This window comes from Lissotriton vulgaris, chromosome 10 (genome assembly GCF_964263255.1).
Source record: "Lissotriton vulgaris chromosome 10, aLisVul1.2, whole genome shotgun sequence".
In the NCBI taxonomy this organism is placed as follows: Eukaryota; Metazoa; Chordata; class Amphibia; order Caudata; family Salamandridae; genus Lissotriton; species Lissotriton vulgaris.
In genome coordinates, this window is record NC_141698.1 from 319,655,399 (window position 1) to 319,680,401 (window position 25,003).

At 46.1% G+C, this 25,003-nt stretch overlaps 1 protein-coding gene across 1 annotated transcript in view; it reads left to right on the plus strand.

Annotated features, from left to right (window-relative positions):
* Positions 1-25,003, plus strand: part of CCDC13 (coiled-coil domain containing 13) — a 498,753-nt gene that overhangs the window by 175,374 nt on the left and 298,376 nt on the right. The window contains exon 9 of the mRNA XM_086941089.1: positions 20,392-20,568. Coding sequence (XP_086797215.1) covers positions 20,392-20,568 — 177 coding nt within the window. The remainder of the gene's footprint in view (positions 1-20,391; positions 20,569-25,003) is intronic.

Genomic DNA, 25,003 nt, shown 5'->3' on the forward strand with positions numbered 1-25,003 from the left:
TTATTAACTAATAATATACTACTAAAAATACTACTTTGACTACAAATATTCATTAAAAACACTTCATTACTTATAATTATTTAAAAAACGATATTATTGTAAACTATGTTTTTGTAAACGATATTTATTACAACTATAATAATGTTAACAATATTACTTACCTGTCTGTCGATATTCTGGTCAGACGATATTTTTGTCATCGATATTTCTTCCTGTAGATATTTTTGCAGCGATATTTAGGTAAGTCGATATTTTTGCGACGATATTCCCGCTCTGTACCGTTAATTGATGTTGATAATGTGTATAACTATACATTGATACTATTTTTGTTTCCAATACATTCTGAATATGGTGTAAATAGGAACTTCAATGACCTACTGACTCCCCTACCTCTAAACTTGAATTTCCTGCATTCTTGCTTGTATTCCTTAACCTGAATCTATGCGACTGGATAGCGGGGCAAATTGCTGGTATTTTTCTGCTTTGTACAATCAACAATAGCAAACAAATGACCCTGTGAGATGCAATATAAGATGAAGAAGAAAAACAGTCAGGGATGCTCCATCGAGTAAATTCGTAGATAAAAATAATAGTGTACTATTATGAGGAACCATTTTAGAATGGTGTCTGGACCTGACGAATAATACACAATTGACGTATCTGTCCCGATACAAGGATTAGAGTGTAGCTGAATGAATAATATAACATTATGAGTGTTTGAAACCACCCGAGTTACGCGATCGTGGCCTAATAAACCTCGATCTCCTATGAGATAGAGTCTTTTTTGACTATCTTAAGATGGCGACTATAAGTTTACAGACATGCGCATTACAATGCACATTGTGATACTGTGCTTTTTAACTGGGGAGAACGAATAATAAATGTTGAGTGTTTATATAGACACAATCACACTAATAGGATACTCTGAATAATACAATGTTTACAATTGTTCGCTACTACTGGAAAAACGCAGATGTAATATGTACACGCAACATCTGTCTAAATGACTTCGATATTTCGAGTAATATGTAGTATAAAGCGAGAGGAGGATATAAGTTAGTTATAGTTGCCAAGACAGGAACATAAGAGATTTTGTATACAAATTACGGACTTTACAAAGATGGTGCTTCCCGCCCTCACAAATGTATAAAAAGAAATAGCAAGATGGCGCCATACTAGGAATCCGATACGGAGAAACGCGTTCCGAGGCACATGATATTTTGATACGAGGTGAGGTCCCCCTGACTAATATAGATAATAATATGACATTATTTATGCATTGGAAGGAATAGTATAATCTAATACGTGCCCTCGGCTTTTTAGGTGACAGACAGCGGCACCTTGACTTTACAATTAAAACACATACTGCGAGAGCCCGATACGTTTGGGAGATTCTGCTAAGGCAGAGGTAAGAGAGTCATTATGTTTATAATCAGCGAATATTAACTTAGTTATCTGTAATATTGACTGTGAATGAGAAAGACAAATTAGAATAGACCATTAATGATCATAAATATTATTACAGCCGCAAAGTGCAATACCAATATAGGAATATCTTCGGGAAGTTGAATTGAGCAACGTGAGATCGCGACATCCAGACTGGAGGAGGCATCGCCATCATCCACAGGGACACCATCCACATCACGACCAACACCGACGACACCCTGACTACCGCCGAACACCTACACTTCCAGATCCGCACCGACCCGAAGACCACCCTCAGAGGCACCCTGATCTACCGACCCCCGGGACCACGCACACAATTCAGCGAGGACATCGCCGACTTCGTCAGTCCGCATGCCCTCCCCTCCGCTGACTACATCCTCCTGGGGGACATCAACTTCCACCTGGAGAACAACAACGACCGCAACACCATCACCCTGCTCGACAACCTCGCCAACCTCGGACTCAAGCAGCTGGTGTCCACCCCCACCCACCTCGCCGGACACACACTCGACGCCGTCTTCTCATCTAGCAAAGACATCGCCTTCAGCCACGCCACCGGACTCCACTGGACGGACCACAGCTGCGTCCACTTCACCTTCAGAAGAACGACGATCCACCACCACCAGCAACAGGTTGCTCGAAGAAGCTGGAACAAGATCACAGCCGACCAGCTCGCCGCTTCCCTGAGCCAGCACCCTCCCGCCAGCTCAGCGAACCCCAGCCAGGCCGCCGACAACCTCACGAAGTGGATCAGCAACTGCGCGGACGAACTCGCCCCACTGAGGACCCCGCCCAGCAGACCCGGTAGCAAGAAGGCCCCATGGTTCACCGACGAACTCAAGAGCTCCAAGAAGAACTGCCGAGCCCTCGAGAAAGCCTGGAGAAGGGAACCAACACCGGACAACATGACCACCCTCAAGCTTGCCACCCGGAAGCACCACCAACTGATCCGCTGCACCAAGAAAACTGCATTCAAGGACCGGCTGGACAACAACACACACAACTGCAAGGAACTCTTCAACATCGTGAAAGAGCTCTCCAACCCCAACGCCGGAAACAACAACATCACCCCATCGCAAGACCTCTGCAACTCCCTAGCCTCCTACTTCCACAACAAGATCGCGGACATACACAACAGCTTCAGCACTCAACCGACGCACGCCACGACCGAACCACCGCCCCCCACCACCACCCTCCGCGCCTGGACTCTGATCAGCACCGAAGACACCGTCCGCATGATGAACTCCATCCACTCCGGATCTCCGACCGACCCCTGCCCTCACCACGTCTTCAACAAGGCCGACGCTGTCATCGCACCCCACCTGCGGGACATCATCAACACCTCCTTCGACACCGCCACCTTCCCGGAGAGCTGAAAGCACGCCGAACTCAGCGCTCTACTAAAGAAACCAACAGCGGACCCCACCGAACTCAAGAATTACCGCCCCATCTCGCTCCTCCCGTTTCCAGCCAAAGTCATCGAGAAGACCGTCAACAAACAGCTGGCCGCCTTCCTCGAGAGGAATGGATCCCTCGACCCCTCACAATCTGGCTTCCGAGCCAACCACAGCACCGAGACCGCCCTCATCGCTGCCACCGATGACATCCAAGCCCTGATGGACAACGGAGAAACAGCGGCCCTCATCCTCCTAGACCTCTCCGCGGCATTTGACACTGTCTGCCACCGCACCCTAGTGCAGCGCCTCAGCAACGTCGGAATCCAGGAGAAGGCACTGGAATGGATCATCTCCTTCCTCGACGGAAGAACACAGAGAGTCCGTCTACCACCGTACAAGTCAGAGGCCACCGAAGTCATCTGCGGCGCCCCTCAAGGATCCTCGCTGAGCCCCACCCTCTTCAACGTCTACATGAGCCCCCTCGCGGCCATCGCACGCCAACACAACCTCAACATCATCTCCTACGCTGACGACACCCAGCTGATCCTCTCCCTGACCAACGACCCCGCCGCCGCCAGAGCCAACCTTCACGAAGGGATGAAAGACGTAGCCGAGTGGATGACGACCAGCCGCCTGAAACTGAACTCAGACAAGACGGAAGTCCTCATCCTGGGCTCCTCGCCCTCCGCCTGGGACGACTCCTGGTGGCCCCCCGCCCTGGGCACCGCACCCAAACCGACAGACCACGCACGCAACCTGGGCTTCATCCTGGACTCCTCCCTCTCCATGACCAGACAAGTCAACGCCAGCTCCTCGTCGTGCTTCAACATCCTGCGCATGCTACGAAAGATCTTCCGGTGGATCCCCACCGAGACCAGGAAGACGGTCACCCAGGCCCTCGTCACCAGCCGACTGGACTACGGCAACGTCCTCTACGCCGGAACCACCGCCAAGCTCCAGAAGAGACTCCAGCGGATCCAGAACACCTCAGCCAGACTCATCCTTGACATCCCACGACACTGCCACATCTCCGGACATCTGAGAGACCTGCATTGGCTCCCCGTCAACAAAAGAATCACCTTCCGTCTCCTCACCCACGCACACAAAGCCCTACACGATCAAGGCCCGAGCTACCTCAACAACCGCATCAACTTCTACGCTCCCAAACGCCATCTCCGATCAGCCAGTCACGCCCTCGCCACCGTCCCCCGCATCCGAAGAACGACAACCGGAGGAAGGTCCTTCTCCTACCTGGCCGCCAAGACCTGGAACTCCCTCCCTCCCGACCTGCGCCTGACCCAAGACCACCTCTCCTTCAGGAAGAAGCTTAAGACCTGGCTGTTCGAGCAGTAGCAGCCCCCCCCCGGGCCCCCCCCCCAGGCCCTCCCCCCCCCCCGCCCCAAGCGCCTTGAGACCCTCCGGGTAAGTAGTGCGCTCTATAAATGCCTTTGATTGATTGATTGATTGATTGATTGATTGATTGAACGCGGAGAGATATAGGTAGGAAGCCTTGTAGCTTGGTCTCATCTTTTTACTTTATATTAACCTACTGTATTTAACTACATTTTCCTGATATATAACTAACAATTAAGTGGAGGCTACATATCCCACCTAATAAGAGCATTTTACCTGGGTGTTTCAAGCTTGAACTTGGTGGTGAGCAGAAGAACTCTGATCTATATTCTTACTTTTGAGCACTGGTGTGTTCAGGGATGTGTCCCTTTGATATTTGGTTAAATTCTAAACTATTCTTGTCATACAGAGGGCAAAATAAGGATGTAATGGTGATGTTGTACTCTGTTTGGGTTGCAGCCCTGAGGAAGTCCTTGGTCAGATTTGACCAGACGAAACACGTGTTGGCTGCACTTGTGTTGAAGAATGTTTGAAGAATGTTTTCAATGAAGATGGAAATTGAAACATACCAAGATTAAAGACAAACTACTTTACTTGAAAAAGAATTTTGTGGACTCGGAGTGCTTGATGAAAATTATTGCACTTTTGTACATTTGTCCATGAAAATGAGGGCTCGTCCACTTGATCAAAGGGGAGACTTTCAAGGTGGTTACTAGAGGTTTGTGCATCAAAACCAATTAATGAGAGTTAGACAGAATATTAACAGAAAGCATTTGGGATTAGAAGCATCCTTGAGACATAGGGACTCTTCCTCCTGCAAACCTGGACAGGTCAGATAATCTCCGCTCCTTGAAATCTACCTATTATGATAAGCTGGCAACCCTAACGTGGCATGACCTTTCTTCCTATTTGGCTAGGACCAATATAAGAGGGATACATCTGGCTGCCAACTGACCCATTTAGTAAATCTGGTGTCCTTCCATTCCATCCCCCTCCATATACTTTTACTGTCAGGGGTATTGGTATTCACACAATCCAACATAAAAAGTGCTTTTTTGTATACTATAGCGATTTATATAAGTCCTTGCTAGATTCCTCTGATGTCATTGATAACTTCCCTGCATTGGTGCCTATCCCCAGACTCTAGGGAGATGCTTTAATAAATATGGATTTGCCTTTCTCTCTGCGGGAAGTAAAATGGGTTATTTAGAATTAGTGTGTTGTAAGGTTCATGGTTCAGGTGGGACTCCATCCACATTTTATGATATATCTTCCCAGCCGTCCTCCAGTTTACTAAAGATATATGACAAAACCTATAAACAAGGCTGCATTCCACCCTCCCTAAATAGAGCTCTTTTACCCACAAAGATAAAGCTGAGGAAGGACCTTACAGATATGGGCTCAAACATGGCCGTTATCGATCCTAAATTCAGATTATATGAATTTGGATATAACATATTAGCCTCTGGCCACTAACTGAGCAATATGTCTTCATTCCACACTATAATACCTCTGAATCTGTGCAGGCTCTGGGATGGTATGTGCTGTGCCAGGGACTCATTCCCTCGAGCTTTCTGTATCATGCTTGATCTCAAAAATTGACGTTGATTCTTTACATTTGGGTTACATACACATAACATTGAAGTGTTTTAATCTCACTCTATGTATTTTTGAGTGGATTCATGTCCTGTATGCTAGGCTGATAGAGTCAAGATTGGGCAATGCATCACCAACTACAGTGCATTTGATAAGGGTACTTGTCAAGACTGCCCTTTGCCACCTTTACTGTTCAGCCTGGCCTTTAACCCTTTAGCTTCTTGTTTGCGACTTATGCGCGCATGCTAGGGTGTGGTGCTACATTGGCTATACTGTTCTACGCCAACAAGATTTTTGTGTATGTCAGGAACATCATGGCAGACCTTTATGATATTAAGCAGATATTAGATTTTTTACTCACAGATTCTGGGTTTTTATGTTAACTGGGCAAGTCTTGTATTTTTCTTTTAGACTTTGCTTGCCGGTTATTATTGCAACCAGTTTGGGATGGCAGACTTGCCGAAGAGGCCATTTTGTTTGGATACCTGGGAATAAATGTTTACCACTCAGATCAGGATGGTGACCTAGCTAGGGTGGTCTGATCTCTTTGCGCACAAATCACGTTTTGGTCTTAGATTTCCTCTTGCAGTGGTTGGGCGTGTAGCACATATTAGTATTTTAGCTCTCCCACAAATACTATATTATTTTTCCAAACTTCTTCATTGCCTCCCCTGTTCCTTTTTGTGGGAGAAAGACCAGCTGCTTAGTGAAGTGATATGAAGTGGCAGCCATCATAGGGTTGCTCTTTCTATTCTAAAATTACCTGTGGAAGCAGGACTTGGTTTATTGATTTTGAGCAATACTACTTGGCAGCACAGCTACAAAGGGTTGCCCACTGGATGGCTTGTCGTAACTTAGCTGAGACAGACCTTTCCCAAATTGGCTATGTTGATGGCTCTGTATGTCGCCTGTTGTTTCCTAAAAGGTGCCACTTGATTTCTGCTCATGCTAAGTTTGGTCCTGTCCTGTTTGCAACAAACGTGTAGGATCACTAAATAACATACTCCCTATCAATCAATGCCAATTCTTGGTCTCCCCACACACACATACAGGTTGGCCATATGTACTCCTGCTCCATACATGGTTCGTCCTAGGGCTCAAAACACTTAGGGATTTGTTCAATGATGCTGAATTCATTGATTTCCACACTTTGCCATCTGACGATAACATTGCATCAGGACAATTCATGTACAAACACATCAGGTGCACACTTCATGACTTATTTTAATTTAGTGTTCGCAACCTCCCACGCATGAGGTGCTACAATTACTGTGTACCATGAGGGATGAGAAATCCTACATCTAGCATTGGGGTCTGTCTCGAACATCTTCAAGTTATCCAAGTTAATAAACTAAATAGGGCTTATTTGGCACACACACGTAAGTTAGTAGAATCTATTCTTGGTGCCCCTGATATTGGTTGCCACATACCAGTCTCAATCACATGATGTGATCCTTTTGTTCACTTTCTACATATTTGTCAAAGCAGTTGGAAACTTTCTTATGTTACTGAATGGGAGCTCCCCAACTCCTTGGAGACCGCTATACTGGGCCTCTTCCCTTGGCTGAAATTTGAAAAAGCGTCACATACATTCACAGAGATGAGATGGATGCTCTGCATAAACATTGTCTTTCACAGGCATTTGATTTCCTTCTGGAGGAGTTTAAATCTCAGCTTGTTGGGGACAATCACCCACATTAGATTCTCCCCTTTGCCTTCCTGAAATGTTTTATGTTAATGTTGACAGCACATATGTTAGGTAAGAGTTAGTTGACTCTTGTTGCAGTCTGATTTAATTCCTAATTGTTGTCTGACAATTTAATCTTTCATAACAGTATGAATATATTCTAGTAATCCTCAAACAGATACTGTGCTTACCTGCTGTTTTGATTGGTTGTTGGAAGGGGAGGTTGTGAGAAGTTAGCCTGGCATATGATGTCCACTAGTTCTAGTGGGCACCTTGCACCAGTCTAAACGACCCTTCTTGATAGTGGTTGTAAAGTCAACCTTATAGAAAGCTATCCTAGAGGTAGCATGGGCCAGCAGTCATCAGGCTAAGACTTCAGAGAGCGTATTAAGCAAGTTGTTTTACCAATAATAATCCCTTGAGTACCAAATGAAAGGACACCACACAAGGTATATATCATATATATATATGTATTTATTTTAAACACAACCCCTCTGCACTCTTTATGAGGTCAGAGGTAAAAGTACAATACAAGTTACTCAATTACTATACGATAAGTTGCACAGTATATGTTATGCCCTAGGGGCCTTACAAACCATATACTAAAATAGTGATATAAGAACCACAAGAGAATTAGAAAGCAGGCCTGGGGCCTGTGGAATCGCTGGGACTACTCTAAACAACCAAAGGTTAGGAAGTAGGAGGCCACGGGAGACGCGTGCAGTGTCTTAACACAGCCACGGGTTACCAATGACTTACTATGGGAAACGTAGAAATTACAAATATACAATTTAAGGATACTTCCGGATGGACTACGATGAAACCCTTTTAGACTTACCCACTAGGAGGGTCACTAACCTCAAGACTACCAGAGTACTCATGTTACCTACGCCGGGTGCATAGGTGTCTTTTGATGTCGGGTTTCGTCGTCGATTTCAATGGAGAGCTGCAAAGAAGTGCTGCAGGGGACCAGAGGAAAAGTGTCTGGGTGGATCCAAGGGTGGATTGAAGACCTGTAGAACCTGAAAGCAGAAGGGACAGAGTCTGGGTCACTTGCCAGTGACCAGGGTGGCGATAGGAAGATGCCACCAGATATCGGGTGATTTCAGGTGAAAAGGTGAGGCTTGTCTCTTCAGTCACAAGGTCCAGGAGGCGTCAATGATGACCAGGAGCTGGATTCGAGCTGTCCCACGAAGGATCTAGTTGACTGCTGTGTCGGTATCCGGATTGGACCCAACAAGCCTTGGCAAACGCAATCCACGCAGAATGTCGAGATTGGCTTCGGTGCAGACCAGCAAAGTCTGTGGCGCTTCTCCTTTGTAGGGAAGCTGGAGCAAGCCTGGAGCAACCAGGAAAGCAAGTTAGATTCAAAATGGAGTCTTCCAGGGGCTCACTAGCCAACGGACTAGGAACCGGGAAGACGCGTCCAGGTGAAATGCAAGAGTGGGCCCCATGGGACACTCGTGGAGTGTGGGGGCCTGAGCTTCAGTGCAAATGGTGCTCGGGCTAGGGCTTCTCGTACCCCAATGCACAACTGTGAGATACCTCGGGAGACGATGCAGTTAGCAAAATGCAGGATGTCCAGGAGTTCCGGTCCCACGTCTCTCGTGTCCGCCACAGGTCTCAGCTTTGCTGTGAGTGAAGGTCGGGGTCAGAGATGTCTGGAAGTCCATGTCCCGTGTCGCAGATTCTTCGGGATCCGGCGGGAGCCTCGAAAATGCAGACCAGCAAAGTTGCTGTTGGTGCCTGTTTGAACAGGGTGGTCACTCCTTGACCACAAGGGAGATGTCTTCCGTCTTCTAGTCGAAATGGAATGTGGAAGGTCCAGGATTTATGTTTCAGAGTGTCGTCCAGCGTAAAATAATGTCCTAGTGACTTGGCTCCCATACTTATACTAAGTTTAGGGGCTGGACTACCCTTAAGGTCCCTCCTATGGGTGGACCTAGGAAGAGGGTGGTTACACCCCTTTCCCTTTGGCCAGTTTCGCGCTAGAGCTGGGGCAGAGTGCCCCAGCAACCGGTTTGAACTGGGAAATGCATGGAGCACCTTGTGTGCCCCAGGGAGTGTCTGGAAAGCATTCACTGAATGCAGCCCTCCCTGCCCCAATACACTAAAGCCTGTCTGAGGAGGTGCTGGCACCTCCCTGGACAGCAAACCTATTGTCTAGGCCTCCCCTGCCGGAGTTTCGTCCAGCAACAAGAGGTCAGACTCGTGTCTGTGGCAGCAGCATCCATTTTGTGATGCTGAGGCTCTGTTTAACTTTAACCGGGTAAACCAGTAACTACATGTCTTCTCCCTCTAGAAGGGTAAAATGCTACCCCCACCGCCAGGACTGGCGGGGGGAGTAGTATTCCGAAGTGTTTGACACCTTACACAACATCTTTTGATAAAGCCAAACCAAAGTTAGCATTAACCGCGAGGATTATAATGCACTTAAGAGTATATGGCATTCATCCCCGATCAGAAAGCGACCATCGCCCACAAGTCGTCACCCTTAATGTAAAGCCAACCTATCATAATATTGCTTCATCAACATGCATAGGAACTTACACTGAAAATCTAAAACAACTCAGATGGAGCAACGACATTTCCATAAACGTTATGAAGGAATGTTTCGCCTTCACGACAGGTGGCACTGACTTGGCGGCCTCACCCATTGTCTCCTGGTCCATCTTCTGCTCCCATTTGATAAGCCTTTTTCCATCTGAACAGCACTTCCATAAGGCTTCTACCAGCCCTCAGTCTTCGACCTCAAGCCAAACCATGGCATTGAAGAAATTGAGAAATAATGCTTTGCGCACCTCCAAGAAATTCCCAGAGAACAGTGAGCTCCTGAATACGTACAAAACTGCCCAAAAGACATTTAGGCTGGCTCAACAAAAAGACAAACGACTTTACTTAGACCAATTCTGGTGTAAACTATTATGGGAGAGCAAAAACCGCAACTCAAGAAAATGTTGGGCCTTAATCCATCGTCAAAACTCTAGTTCGTCCACCTTCGGGAGCGCAAACATTCTAGACCAACCACTTTAGCCAACCACTTTAGGGCCACAGAGGAAACAGCCTCCACAGACATACGTGTTTTCAACCCGACAAAAGTAAGCCCGAGTAAGAGCTGGAGCAGCCCCACTAAATCTTTAGAATCTCCAAGGGAAGATTTGAAGATTTCCGAAGAAATGGTCACTAAAGTATTACTAAAAGCAAGACCAGATGGAGCACCTGGCCCAAATGGCCTACCACAGTTTCTATTTAAAACAAATATAATCCTTTGGTCGGGATACCTTACCAATCTTTTTAACTGTGCTTTAAGCAACTCAATCATACTGGACTCTTGGCGGGGCGCGATAATCCATCCGATTTATAAGTCAGGTTCTCATGCCTCTCCAAACAATTACAGACTAATTGCCCTTTTAGACATCGAGGCAAAACACTACGCAGGCATTCTATTGAAGGAACTGAGAACCTGGGCAGAGCTGAACAACCTGATCCCAAGGAACCAAACTGGCTTCACTGCAAATTCCGGCACCATGACCAACTTATTGACATTGTCTATAATCATTGACAAAGCACTTATTACATCTAGGGCTGTTTTCTGCTGCTTTGTAGATTTCAAAGCTGCCTTTGACCGGGTCCCCAGGGCTGCTTTATGGGTAAAGCTAAAAAAAATGGGGGATCCCAGCCAAACTTTTGGAGGCCATTATCCAATTGCACTCAGGCACATGGATACAAGTGAAGCTGGGGACTGGCACACATCTCTCTCGGAAAATCATGACAACCAGAGGTGTCAAACAGGGATGTGTGCTGGCCCCACTACTTTTTAATTTGTTTATAGCAGACTTACCAGCCACTCTAGAGGAAATAAATAGCCACCCACCCAAGATCGGTGGTGTGTCAATAAGTAATCTTTTATACGCAGATGACTTGGTCCTTTTTAGTCTCACCCGGGTAGGACTGCAAAGGCTACTAAACAAACTACACAGCTATACCACCATGAATACTTTAGAGGTAAACCTAAAGAAAACCCAAGTGGTTATCTTCGGTAGAAAACGCAACCTCGGTGGTGGATGGCTATACAATAATATGAACCTTACAATAGGAAAAACATATAAATATTTAGGGGTCAACTTTGACTCCAGGGGTTCCTTTGCTAAACAACGCAGCAAAATATCAATAAAAGCCATGAACCTTCATGTGAATTTTTCTAAGCGCTCAAAAAAACTGTCCGGTCCGAGTTTATCACCACTACTGGAAGTCATGAGAGCAAAAATTGGGCCCACTCTGTCGTATGGCATTGAAATTTTTAGGGGAAAACTAAATGCCAATCTAAACCAACATGTGACCAAAATTTACAAAAAAGCCCCCCACATGCCCAAAACCGCCTCTGCAGCACAGATCAGATTAGAACTGGGCCTATTAAATTACGAATTTTCAAATACTGGCTCGTATTTGAATCTGTGCCACAAACTAAGACAAGCAGACCCAGGTGCACTGGAGTCACTACTCTGGTTAGACATTTCACAGAAAAACCCAGGTGGCTCTTATGGCCGTTTTTTTAAGGACGCAGTCCAGCAAATGTCTGTGGGCGAACTATGGGATCTCAACCTCAGTAAGGCAGTTTTTAAAATCAGCATTAAGAAACGTATTTGAATGAGGTCCCTAATCGCTGACAAAGCTCATTTCGCCAAACGTAAACATGCATGGGCAATAATGAATTCTTATGGGCTGGCAACTCCCCTTCTTTATCTGTCCTGCACTTATCCCTTGCACTTAAAAATTAGCTTCATGGCTCTTAGACTGGGTGACTGGCAATTTTTAAAGGATCTACCCTCTTGGCGTCGAACGTCAGAGGATGTATTGTGCAGAGGGTGTGGTAAGACGGCTGAAACTTTAGAGCATGTAGTCTGTCTTTGCCCCGCTCTTATGCCACAGCGCAGACAAAAACTGAAAATTGAGTGGAACAGGCTGGGAACCCTGACCTGTAGACAGGCAATTATTGCAGCTCTGAATCCAGAAAATACAGTTTTAAACATAGGCCTCACAATTTTTATAAGGTATGCATACCGCAATTTCACTCAATAACCGGAAAGGGCCTGTCGATGTTTTTATTTTTAAAGAATACAGTCTATACTAAACCGCACTTTGTTTTATGCTGCTAAAATTGTTTACATCTGATTGCACTTTACCAGAAACTGCTGCTAGTTGTTGACCACTTGACTGTATCTATTAGCATAATATTGCTATCATCATGCCCATAAAGTTTTTTCGTCTAAATGCCATTGTTGACACTGTTGTCTTGCATATCTTGCCTTTTTAGGTCTCGTAGCGATACAGTGCGTAAGCACTGTACTCGCCGAGATCTATTGTCACTGACTCTGCTTCCCAGGAGACAGCGCCGGCCGCGCGCTTCTCTCAAAAGGCGATCGGTGCAGGCCACGCGCGCGCGAACGCGCTCGCCGTGTCTGTCTCCTGGGAAGCGCATACATACACAGGCACACTTCCCCCTGCACGCATGCGCACACACAGGAGCGCACATACACGCACGCACACATACAGAGACCCCCGGCGCGCACACACACACACACACACACGCTCCCCCGCCACACACACGCTCGCACACACAAGCGCATCGCCCCCCGTCCCACTTACCGCCAGTCCGGTGTTCTCCGCGGGGCTCCGCCCGAGGGAGAGCCCCGCGTCACTGTGAATTATGTCCGCCTTCCAGCGCGTGGAAGATCCGAGGCCGGGGCCAATGGACTCCGAGAACGAGGCTGACGTCACAGCACCCCTCCCCGCCCCCTCCTCCGACGCCGCATCTGTACTACAAGGGGCGCGCGGCTGATAAGTTTCGGTTTCGCTGCTTTCCGCCGCTGCTATAGATCTCTGGCTGTCTCTCGCTGTTTTTCATCTAAACCACAAACGGGATCCGCTTTTTGCTGAGTTTATTTTCTGACCCAGTCTGACGCCTACCAGCGCTTGAATCATGTCAGCCTCCAAAGCTTTTTAAGCTTTTGTGTTTTGACGATGAGGTCGGGTACATCAAGGTTTCTCAGCACTATAGTAGAGATAGCGCATGCGCCCTGAAGTTATTTCACTTACCTCCATGCGTGGGGACGTCGGGCATTGAAAGCTGCGTGATCCTCCGAGCCCACGCCTCGGCGCTCTGGCGGTTCTCTTCGGGGTCCGGAGAGCCCCCGGCACGGAAGGTCCGGCATAGCTCCAGCCTCCTCCCCCGACGCCCGACGGGCGGGTAGGTGGTGACAGTGAAGTAATAGCCAAGAGGGTCGGCTGGAGGGGGGCGAAAGGCCCAGCTTCCCAGGCAGTCTGAGTGCCTTAGCTCCTCGAGGACCCCTGGCGTGCCCTGAAGGCGCTGGACGTACAACGCACTGGTGGTCAGGGTGAGGGCGTACTCGACTGGGGGCCCCGGCACCGGCGTGAAACGACCACAAAGAAGGATCTCCGGGGAAGCCCCTGCGCTCCAAGGCTCCAGGTCCATAGTGCCGTGCTCATATGTAGCGCCCAAATGCTGGAGAGTATAGCGCCCAGAACACCTCTTAGAAGCTGGTGAGTATCGCTCCTATCAGACGGGTGCGAATGCCTAAAGAAGTTGTATTGTGTGGTTTCTAATGCTGAAGAGATTCATCGGTGGCTCGTGATGCTGGAGGCATACACCAGAAATATGGACAGGAAGGGGCTGTTGGGCAGAGTCCCTGGGGTTGAAAATCTTTTGGAGGTTGTGGTGATATAGCTCCTTGAAGCTGGAAGTGTGCAGATCGCCGATCGCGGATGTTCTGGGGATATGGCTCCCCCGCGCCCCAGAAGCCGGAGGGGACAGCCTCTAGAAACAGGAGGTCCCGGTGAGAGAGACTCAAGGACGGCGGCACCTGCTCCGGCCGGGAGCTGCGAGGCACTCAGCGGCACACGCACGGAGCAACAGTGGGCGTCCCTAGTAACTCCACGCCCCCTCTGCGAAGCCACGAGTCGCGGCTCCTGCCCGCCAGGGACACCGGGGGCCTTTACAGCACCAGCTGACCGTGGCATCTCTTTTGATTATTATCAGCATTATTACAGAGGGCGACCTTCGCCCCGGGTTACACTGCAATTCCCTGGGCGGCGCCGGAGGTCTGAGGCCGCGGCTGGCATGCTACCATATTGATATCATTATTTTCATATCACAGATGAGGTGTTTCAAGTCTGACTAGAGCAGCTCCCACGTCGAGTCATGATGTGCATTTATTTTTGCACGTTGTCTCTTTACCCTACTTTCTCATTACACTGTGTAAAAGTAAGTATTTTTTGGTCCCTGTAATTTTGTTTTTCCGCTCTACAGGTTGGAACGTGTTCCAGAATGCACAAAAAAATCATATGCTTTTTAAAAAAAATTATATTTTATGCTTTTTTATATAGCGCAGACTTTACCCGAAGGTGTCAGAGTGCTTCACAATAGGAACTGTATTGATACACGAACAGAAAATTACTAGTGAGCAAATTACAAACGCAAACGTTAAGTTACATGAGGCAAAAGTGGCAATTGTGAGCAAACAAAATACAAGAGGTAGCAAACGTTACATTACAGGAGGTAAAAGTGATATGTGTGCAGGTTTAAAAAAGCGTACAAAGTACAAGTAGAGGTATAGTACTGCAATAAATGGCAGTACTATACCTACTATACATATAATAAATATGCCCTGCATGACAGGGTGAGCGCTTTACGCCCGCCCGCCCTGGGGCCATCCGCGGACCATGCTCCGCGAATGTTCTGCCAAGGCCTTGCGGCGCGAGGAGAGCCCCCTCCCCCAAAGGCCCCCAAACTCTCACCCCCAAAGACTGTGATTAGAAGGATCTGCCAGTCCCGGTCAGACATGTTTTGGAAAATGTAGCTGCCTTCAAGCGCTGTGGAAGAGCACGCCCCTGCTTCTGTGGAAGCACCTGCTCACACAAGAGTGACAGTTCACAAGAGCCAGTACTCGCTCCTTCTACGCTCTACTACAGTATGTCTTCCGTAGCTCCTGACGTTTTGCATGCTCCTGTAGCCTTTACATTGCACCACGTACCCACGACCACTGGAGTTATGCAGCAAGGGATGCCCACAGTATCTGGCAGGGTTGAACTAAATTACGCAGCGCCAAGAGGCCAATTATGTGGCATAATTAAGCACATGTTGTGATACTTTTAGTTTCTCGTGGTTAGACATGTTAACTTTCTGCACAAAGGGTTCACCCCTCTAGTGGCAGTTTAACAACAAATACAGTAACCAGCAACTGAAAGGTGGCCAGTCAACCCTTGAGAAGGCCTTTCACTTCGAGGCAAAACGTCTTTGGTAACTTTTGACCTGTTCAAAATAGAACACCTTTTTTGGGGTTAAAATCAGCAAATTATGCAACAGATAATAGGTTAGGTGTGAATGCGCTAAATCCATAATTAATTTAAAAAAAACAGCAGTCACAGAATTGCATAATTCAGTGGCCTTGCTCATACTCCACCAAAGGGCACTGATGGTAGAACAAGTGGCACACTACGTGGGGGGATGCGTCATTGGGAGGGTGTTGAATTTGTTGTGGCCTTGTAAAGGAAATGTATTGGTATCCGATGCACTGCATAATTTCTTTAAAAAAGTGACGGTGGCCAACATTTACTCCACTGCGCACTTCTCCAACCGCCAGTTGCCTCTGTGAACACTGCACATAGCTGAATTGCATCAAACTAGTGATCCCGAAGCAAAGATACACAAATTAGTACCGATTCTCATTTCTTCACATACGCCCACGTAATCTCTGTCGGCTCAGGTGCGCATCTGCAAGATTTTTCCCCTCATCCGCTGTGTTGTGTGAGGGTTCTGGATTGCCACTATGTAAGTGCGTGGAATATTTACACCCATTTACACTAACAAACACATACAACTGCGTACTTCACTTTCTACTCACAGAAACGCACACTTGCCCCCTCAAACAAAACACTCACACACTCTGATCACACCCTTAGTCTAATCTATGGCCACAGCCCAAGCACACTTATATACGTAGCACCACTGCCATACACACACGGACACCATCACTGCCATGCACACACGGACACCATCACTGCCATGCACACAGGGAAACCACCACTGCCATACACACACAAACACCACCACTGCCATGCACACACGGACACCACCACTGCCATACACACAGGGAAAACCACCACTGCCATGCACGCACAGACACCACCACTGCCACACACACAGGGAAACCACCCCTGCCATGCACGCACAGACACCACCACTGCCATGCACACACAGACACCACCACTGCCATGTACACACAGAAACCACCCCTCCCATACACACACGGACACCACCCCTCCCATACACACACGGACACCACCACTGCCATGCACACACGGACACCACCACTGGCATGCACACACAGACACCACCACTGCCATGCACACACAGGCACCACCACTGCCATACACGCACAGACACCACCGTTGCCATACACACACAGAAACCACCCCTCCCATACACACACGGACACCACCCCTCCCATACACACACGGACACCACCACTGGCATGCACACACAGACACCACCACTGGCATGCACACACAGACACCACCACTGGCATGCACACACAGACACCACCACTGCCATGCACACACAGACACCACCACTGCCATGCACACACGGGCACCAAAAAACAAAGATTATGCAAAGCATTGTCATTTACAATGCCAGTAACTCAAACTTAAATGCTGCGAGACCTATTGCATTGCAAATGCTTGTTTACCATATGTATGCTATTGAAGTCCTCTAATGCAATTTGGAAGTTTTTATCCATTAACACCTTTTATGCCTTGCTTTTTTATAATAATTTGTACTGTCGCTGGTATTTCTGATGTGTACTTTTATGGATAATTTATATCCAAATAAAGTTTCTCACGACTTCGAAGAGTATATGGCGTTGTACCTCTGTTTTGAAAATTAGACATGCAGCACAATGTAAAGTTCGCCTTCATGTTAAAAATCTATTTCATGCACACATAAAAATGTGCCATGGTATTTATATTATGTAATGTTTCTTTGTTATTGTGTGGTAGCTTTTGTACAGAGCTTCATAGTACTCGTGTGGCACTGAAGTGTGGTTATGGTATTTGATGCATTTTTATAGTATGCTATGTCATGGGTTGTGTTTTAGCACTTGAATTGCATTTCTTACCATGGCATTGCCCCCAGAGTACTGTGTTATGTTATCTGGTAGTTGAATAGCACACAACTGTCACTGGTGTGAAATTTCTGTTCACATGCGCTCTAAGTTCTGAAGCTGGCGGGAATCCCGATTTGGGCACAAACTGGAATTGGTATACAAGTTCGGATTCTGAACTTCACTGAAAAATTGAACATTTGAGATGTTCTTCCCTTCGTGTTTCACCAGGAAAAGGGTAGTGAATTGTGAATTGGGACAGCTGTTTGGAAAGAAACAAAACATGTGATAATCAATGAGGCTTTCATTGAAAGCAGACACATTAGCAACACCAGGCGAAAAATGTCAGAAATCTCCGCCCAACCCCAGCTAAACAAACGAGCAGTTAATACAACAGTTGTAAATATCTAAAGTCTGCCCTCGGAGGGTGACAAAACCCTGTGGAAAACAAATTTCTAGGCTGCTCGAGAAGTGCCGGTGTCTTTATTGTCAATTTGGACCGGTATCACTCAATGTGAATTTACAGGAATAAACGCTCTAGGTGTATGAGTGTTGGACACCAAGGTTGCACCTGAGATTTGATATAATGTATTGTTGTTTGATTATTACATAAAGGAGACACTTTGATGTGCAGATCGTTCAAAGCATATCCACCTCAGTATAAATGAGTTACCCTGCACATGGCATCAGAGCACATTCAACAAGGCTTAAAGTAGTTACATCAGCCCTGCTTTGAGAAAAAGTAGGCATTTGAAATTGCAACCTGGCACTTCCTCCATACCAAGCATTACAGAGTCTGTTGCTAGGAGTGATTTGACAGAACTATGTGGTGTAATATTTAACATGTTGTGGGTTCACTCACTCCTTAAAAAACAGAGTTAAGCAGTATACATTCCAAGAACTAAGTTACTTATCTTTGATAATGTGTTTTCTGGATACATAATTTCTTGCAGATTCCACATCGCTCTCCCTTGTCTCTTCTCCTGTGGGTCTGCCAATTATTCTGTTTTGATTTTAATCCACAGAGCACCAATGGCAGCTTTGAGGGTTGACCACTTTTTAATAAGTCGGCAAAAAAGGGGCTTGATTTTCAAAATAGTCAGTTGCTAACAGTGGGTTCAAGTTGCGCACCAACATTTTGTGAATGGAATAGAATTTAGAGAATTGACCTATGTATTAATATTAACGAATCAGAGAAAGGTACCCCCTAGCAGTACTCTAAGGTCCAAGAGTGAGGGGGAAAAGGCAACAACTATAGAAATACTGTTGCTAGACCTAAATTACTTTTATATTGGCCTGAAAAGAGCTCTTTACCTCGGCATTTTCACAACATGGAGTCTTTCCAGCACAAGTGATACAACATTCATAGCTTTTTATTAAAAGAAAAATTATGTACAAATAACACTTTTTTGAATATATATTTTGTTACTTTTCTTAAGAGTTCTATCTGTGCAGACATATACAATTGATTTCAATTATCAAATTATTTAAAGACACATATCAACATTGACAAACACAAGGCGCTAATATTTACAGCTAAAAAGTTTTTACAAAGGAACATTACAAAAGACATACAAAATTGACAATGAAACCTCATGTATATAACCCCACAAACAAGCATCCATCAGTCTCTCTCACCAAACCAGCTATTCTCACACCCACAGCACACTCACACACAGAGCAATGCTTTGCAAACTTCTGTTTCTTCTTATGATCATACACTGCCAAGAAATTAGGTAGATTAATTTAATCACAAAAATGTCCACTAATTTGTTGTCATTAGAAGATTGGTCGGTCAACGTACGTTTCGGTGGAAAGGAATTACAACCACCTTCATCATGACCATTTACAATGAGTTTCAATGCAAAGGAGGTGAAGAGGGGTTATCTTGATTATGGTAGATGAAAAGTCTCCAATCTCATCAGTGCATATCAATGTGTTGCAGATCAGAGGCGGCAGAGGTGACACTATTACTGCGTGTCATACATGTTTACGGTTAGTGATTCTTTACCACCTTGATGGTGTTTAAAGGTACAACTGAATCCAGCTCCTCATATTTAGCGGGTAGGCTCCTCCGTTGGCAAGTCTATGACGTCACAGACCAATGGGCTCCATCTGTTATACCTTTTTAAAGCCTTATTGTGACTCACAAGCATGTTACCGAATTGAAAATGTGTTTAGTAGAATAAAAAAAATGAGTGGTTGCAAACCCTGTGATTTTGCGAATTGTAGGCTTTGAGAAAACAAAATAACTTTATACATCAGCCCTGTAGCATACATGAAACCATGTTTGGCCCATGAGGAATACCACTTTGTGTCGGTGACAGAGTGTTGTGAAAATTTCCTGGTCTAGTCCAAAGACTCACAAGAATGTACAAGATATGGAATTTGGAGGAAGATTTACTTACCTATCAGAAAGAACACTTTAGAAGATTAGCAACCTATTATTCTGCGCACACGACTCCTCAGATTGATTCTATACAGTCTTGACACAAAGTATCAGTAAATATAAGAATAGAAGCCCACATGGTATTAGCTGGAACAACATTGTAGTTATACAAAATCTAGGGAATCTAATTCTTTGAACAGGGCATAATGCTTGTACCTGTATTTGCCCAACAATATATTCTTCCTTAGATGAACAATGGGCATTGTGATTGGTGTGATGTGTTTAATAAGAGAGGTTGGAACAATATATTTCTTTTCACGCAGCATGTTTATGTGATTGCAGAAGCTTACTGGTGAACATGAAGCTCTTCTGAAAGATCATGAAGACTTGAAAAAAAAGATGGATGCCTCGAAAGCCAGGAACAGGGTCTTAACTAATGAGGTGAAAACACTGAAGAGCCAAATCGTAACGCTGATGGAGAAAGGAAAACACGATGATGAGCTTATCGATGCTTTAATGGTACAGTATGGCTATAAACATTGACATTCCCCTTCTAACATCCACCCTTTACCTGTATAGTGATATTGTCCTGATGTGAGGATTTGCGTTGCCGACCCATTTGTCAGAGGCAACTTCCAATATGCTTCTCTGTCCAAAGCGTGCATCTCTTTGAGAGATAGCTGTCTTTTCAGAAAATCTCTCAACGTGTATAGATTCTATTGTTTTCCTTTATAGTCTTTGATGAATCTACAAATCCTTGAACCCTGAACACTTTTTACAAGAGAAAAAAAACTCTTTTGGAAAACGCTATATAAGCTAACTAACCATGTGCCTATATATTTTAAAGGTATTTCTTTAATTTTGACCAGTGGCTCTTAAACTGTTTTCCGAGGACCTCTAGGGGTCCACAAGGCCTACTCAGAGGGGGGTAACTATAACTCACACCCGCCATGTACAGTTTTCTCAGCAATAATTGCACTGCAAATGTTGCAGCGATATTATCAACAATGTTATAGAAGGTGTCATGAGTGATGTAATATGTGGGGTAATTAGCAGTGCATGATGAGGGCATGTGTTATAGTCACTTGAGATGACTATAACTGCTGAATTTCTATGGTTTTATGTGTGTAGAATCTGAACCTAACTATGACGTCCCTGTAACCTTTGTTTTTTTCTGTGAATTTCTGTGGTTTGTTTAATGTTATTTCCTAACTTTAATGTCCCTGTAACTTAGGTGTGTGAGTATGTACGTTGGTGTGTGTGTGGTGGGTGTATGGGTGCATGTGTGACTGGCTGTGTGGGTATGTGAGTGGGTGTGGGAGTGGGTATGCTAGTAGGTGTGTGAGCGGTTTTGAGGGTGTATGAGTGGCTTTATGTGTGTGTGAGTGAGTGTGTGAGTAGGTTTGTGGGTCTGTGAGTGAGTGTATTTTCTTTTTAATTGGGGTTGGGATCCACAGAGCTGAATCCATCCTAAACTTTGAGTATCCGAGAGGATCTGCGGATCCTCGTATGGTAAAAAAAAAGGTTTTTGGAAAATTTCTCACATCACCCTCCATTTTCTGCCTTGGGGATCAGGGTACCTCTACCCTTCTGTCACTTTTTAATTTTATTTTCCCCACTGAAAACAGAGTCCCGATTTAGAAAATGTCAGCCGCAACTTTCCTCTCAAGGTGTGGTCAGCCATTCACAGCATTGCTGTTGGAGTGTGGAATCGCTAATCAGCAGAGGATCCTAGGAGCATCTGTCGACGATCCGTGTCCCAGGATATACAAATTTAGTTTTCGGTTAATATGTTATAATGCTAAGAAATCCCTAAACCCTGATGAAGTCCCTTGTTGGGATGAAACACATTGGCTGGTATGCAGTTTGATGTTGTGAAGAATAAAGGAAAATCTTTTTTGGAATATCACATCATGGTTCCAGGGTTATATTAGAATCTTTAAGAAGAATTCATATGTTTGAATAATCTGCAATAATATGCGATTAAGTGAACTTTCAGTAAAAACATTGGACTTCCTAAGCACTCCCTTTTGTGTATTGTTTTTCACTTTGGTTTATGGTTTTAGAGCAGTTGGACCATTAGAGGGTTGAGTGCAATTGCATACATGTCAACAGTACAAAGCACCTGTGTGGTCAGTTATAGCCATTACTGCGCTTTTTTAAAATGGATTAAATAAATAGGTATATCTGGACGGTTGGTCCTGCTTTAGTCATAAGGTAGTTCTATGTTACCTTAAATTTAGAAAATAATGTTTCTGATTGACCAAGAGAGCTTTTTCTATCGTTAGTCTTCTTGATCCTGGGGGACCGAACAGTCTGATTGGCTGGCTACACTTGAAGAAAAGTCTTGCAGTGCTGTTACAGGAAACACTTACTCTGTCATCCTGCGGCACACCGTGGCCCTCCGGTGAGGTACTGTGGTTCTGAAGCGTGGTCCACGGCAGCACTCCGGTAAGGTACTGCAGTACTCCCACAGGCATCGTAATGCAGGAACATGCAAGCCTCACTGGCCGAAGCCTGAATTTGACCGTAATACCTTGGAAGTGATGCTTGCAGTACTGCAGGAGTACCACAGCACTGTGAAGAAAATAAAAAAAATATATTAAAAACACTTGTGGATAGGGGCATGGCCAACCAAGATGGCCGAGTGGACGTGATCCACATGAGCTGTACTGCAAAATTTTGACAAAATTCTGTGGTTGAGCAGCTGTTGGCTTACCTGGTGCAGCCGACCCCTTCTCTGCGTGTGGCGCACAGGGACACTGCGAGCGGTGGTGCTTTGATATCCTGAAGAGACTGATGGCGGCGGATTGACGGGGCAGCGGTGGCCACATGGAGAAAGGGCTCAGGCCCTTTGCATGTCTGCCTGCTGCTGAGGGATGGGATTCCACCGCGGTGCCGGGGGGCTCTCCACACTCGAGACACCCCAACACGAGCTTGAACTACAAAGTCAGCGGCCCACGGGGAGTACTACAGCCCATATGCAAGCAGCACATCCCTCTGTTCATGCCTGGCCCGTGGCCCCCGCCAGTAACCCCACATTGCGGCATTGAGTACCATACACTGCAGCAACCCTCACTGCAGCCAGAGGCAAAGTCTTTGTGGTTGTGGGGATACCCCCAAAGTCCTGTGGCCTTAATAAAAATAGGATTTTCTCCATCTTCGGAACAATGTTTGATGCATGCCTGACCTCAAGATGGTGGCGCCAGGACTAGGAAATAATAACGCTAGCCTTGCATAGTCTACTGCCACATCGCCCCCAGAAATGATCTTGTAAAGAGACTGGGGAGCCTGGGCCTTCTTCCTCCGGCACTAATTATTGCCTCCAAAGCGTGGATCCCAGGAGGATGGTGATTCCTCCCTGCCTGACCTTAAGGTGGGGGACTACCTGCCTAATGAATACTGATGATAATCACTCAGGCCCCTGAATTGCAAATGGACTTGGGCACCAGTTGCTTGAACTCACTCTCTGTAATCTCCACAATGCATCCTAAGCAACCTGCGATCGTTGCCCCCCCTGAGAGCTGGACTGGACAGAGGACAACCAGCTTTTTGAACGATGCCAATGCAGCAACAGTTGAGAGAGGAGGAGGTGATTTGTTATACTTAGAGGACCCAGGCGATCCTCTCCTGCTTTATATTGGTGGGAGCGATAGCCCACTGACCGTAGATATACACATCCCTTACTGAAAATCAGCCTTCGGTTGCCCCAGTGACCCACCTTGCAAACTCCACAGAACAGTGCAGGTGCTGTTACAAAGCGACTCCATTTCTTTCGCTGAACTGGATGCGGTCTGTGACGACCCTCGGGGTGCTACCCCTACTCGCGCCTGCTGTTTTTATGCCTCCAAAAAGGATTGAGACCAACAGAGTGTCAAGCTATTTCACTCCTTCTTCGATGCACAACATCCCCACTGTCACTATTAGCAGCAACGTCATAGCACTCATAAAGGAAGACCTTCTCTCCTCCCTTAATGAATTCAAGCAGGAACCCTGAGAGGAGTTAAAAGCAAATATGAATGCTTCCCTGGAACTACGCAAGTCAGGCATTAATACCAGGCTCACCACGCTCCAACATGATGTTACCTCTGTGGGCTGTCACACACTGGACCTTGAGACCAGGGTCCAAGAGCTGGGCAGATGTACAAGCCTGATGGGAGAATCATCCGACTCCCTCCGTATGCAACTCCTGGCTTCAATATTGAAATGCACGGATCTCAAACACAGGTCGAGACTTGAAAACCTATGCATCTGTAACCTGGAAGAGGGGGCAGAGAGTCCAGCCCTTGGGGCCTATGTGGTGGGTCCGTTTACAGAGGTGGTCGGAAAAGACTGCATGAAAATCAGGATAGACAGAGTCCATTGGGTGGGCACCCAGGAATCAGGAGGAAGCGGCTGACCCCTGGATGTCTTAGTTAAACTACAGTCCTTCACGACGAAGGAAGCGATCCTTCCAGCTGTATGGATAAACAACGACATCTCCTTCCAGGGTGCCACTTGCTCTCTTTTCCGAGATATAGCTCCAGCAAGGTTGGTCCATAGACAACAATTTGCCGCCCGTCACAGACAAATTAAGGCATCACCACATCGGATAGCTGGACATACCCATTTGACTCATCAGATCACCGAACTCCCAGCTGCAATCTTGGGTATTCCACTTACTGATGATCAACGACATGGAGATTACACAGGGGCCCTGTGCAAGAGCCATTCGGGAAATGTAGAGAGGAGACAGTGGCTCTCACAATGAGATTCCAAACTCCAAAGAAAACGTTGAGGGGTTAACAATTTTTTCTCTCTTCCAAACAGATTCAATACTCACTGGCGGAGGTCTGTGGCTCACTTATTTTTATTCTACTGTCAAGGCGCATACTAACCAACAAATGGCTCAAACAGGGTTGTGTCTTAGCCCCCACAATATCCAACTTTTTCTTAGCGGTTCTCGTCCCGATAT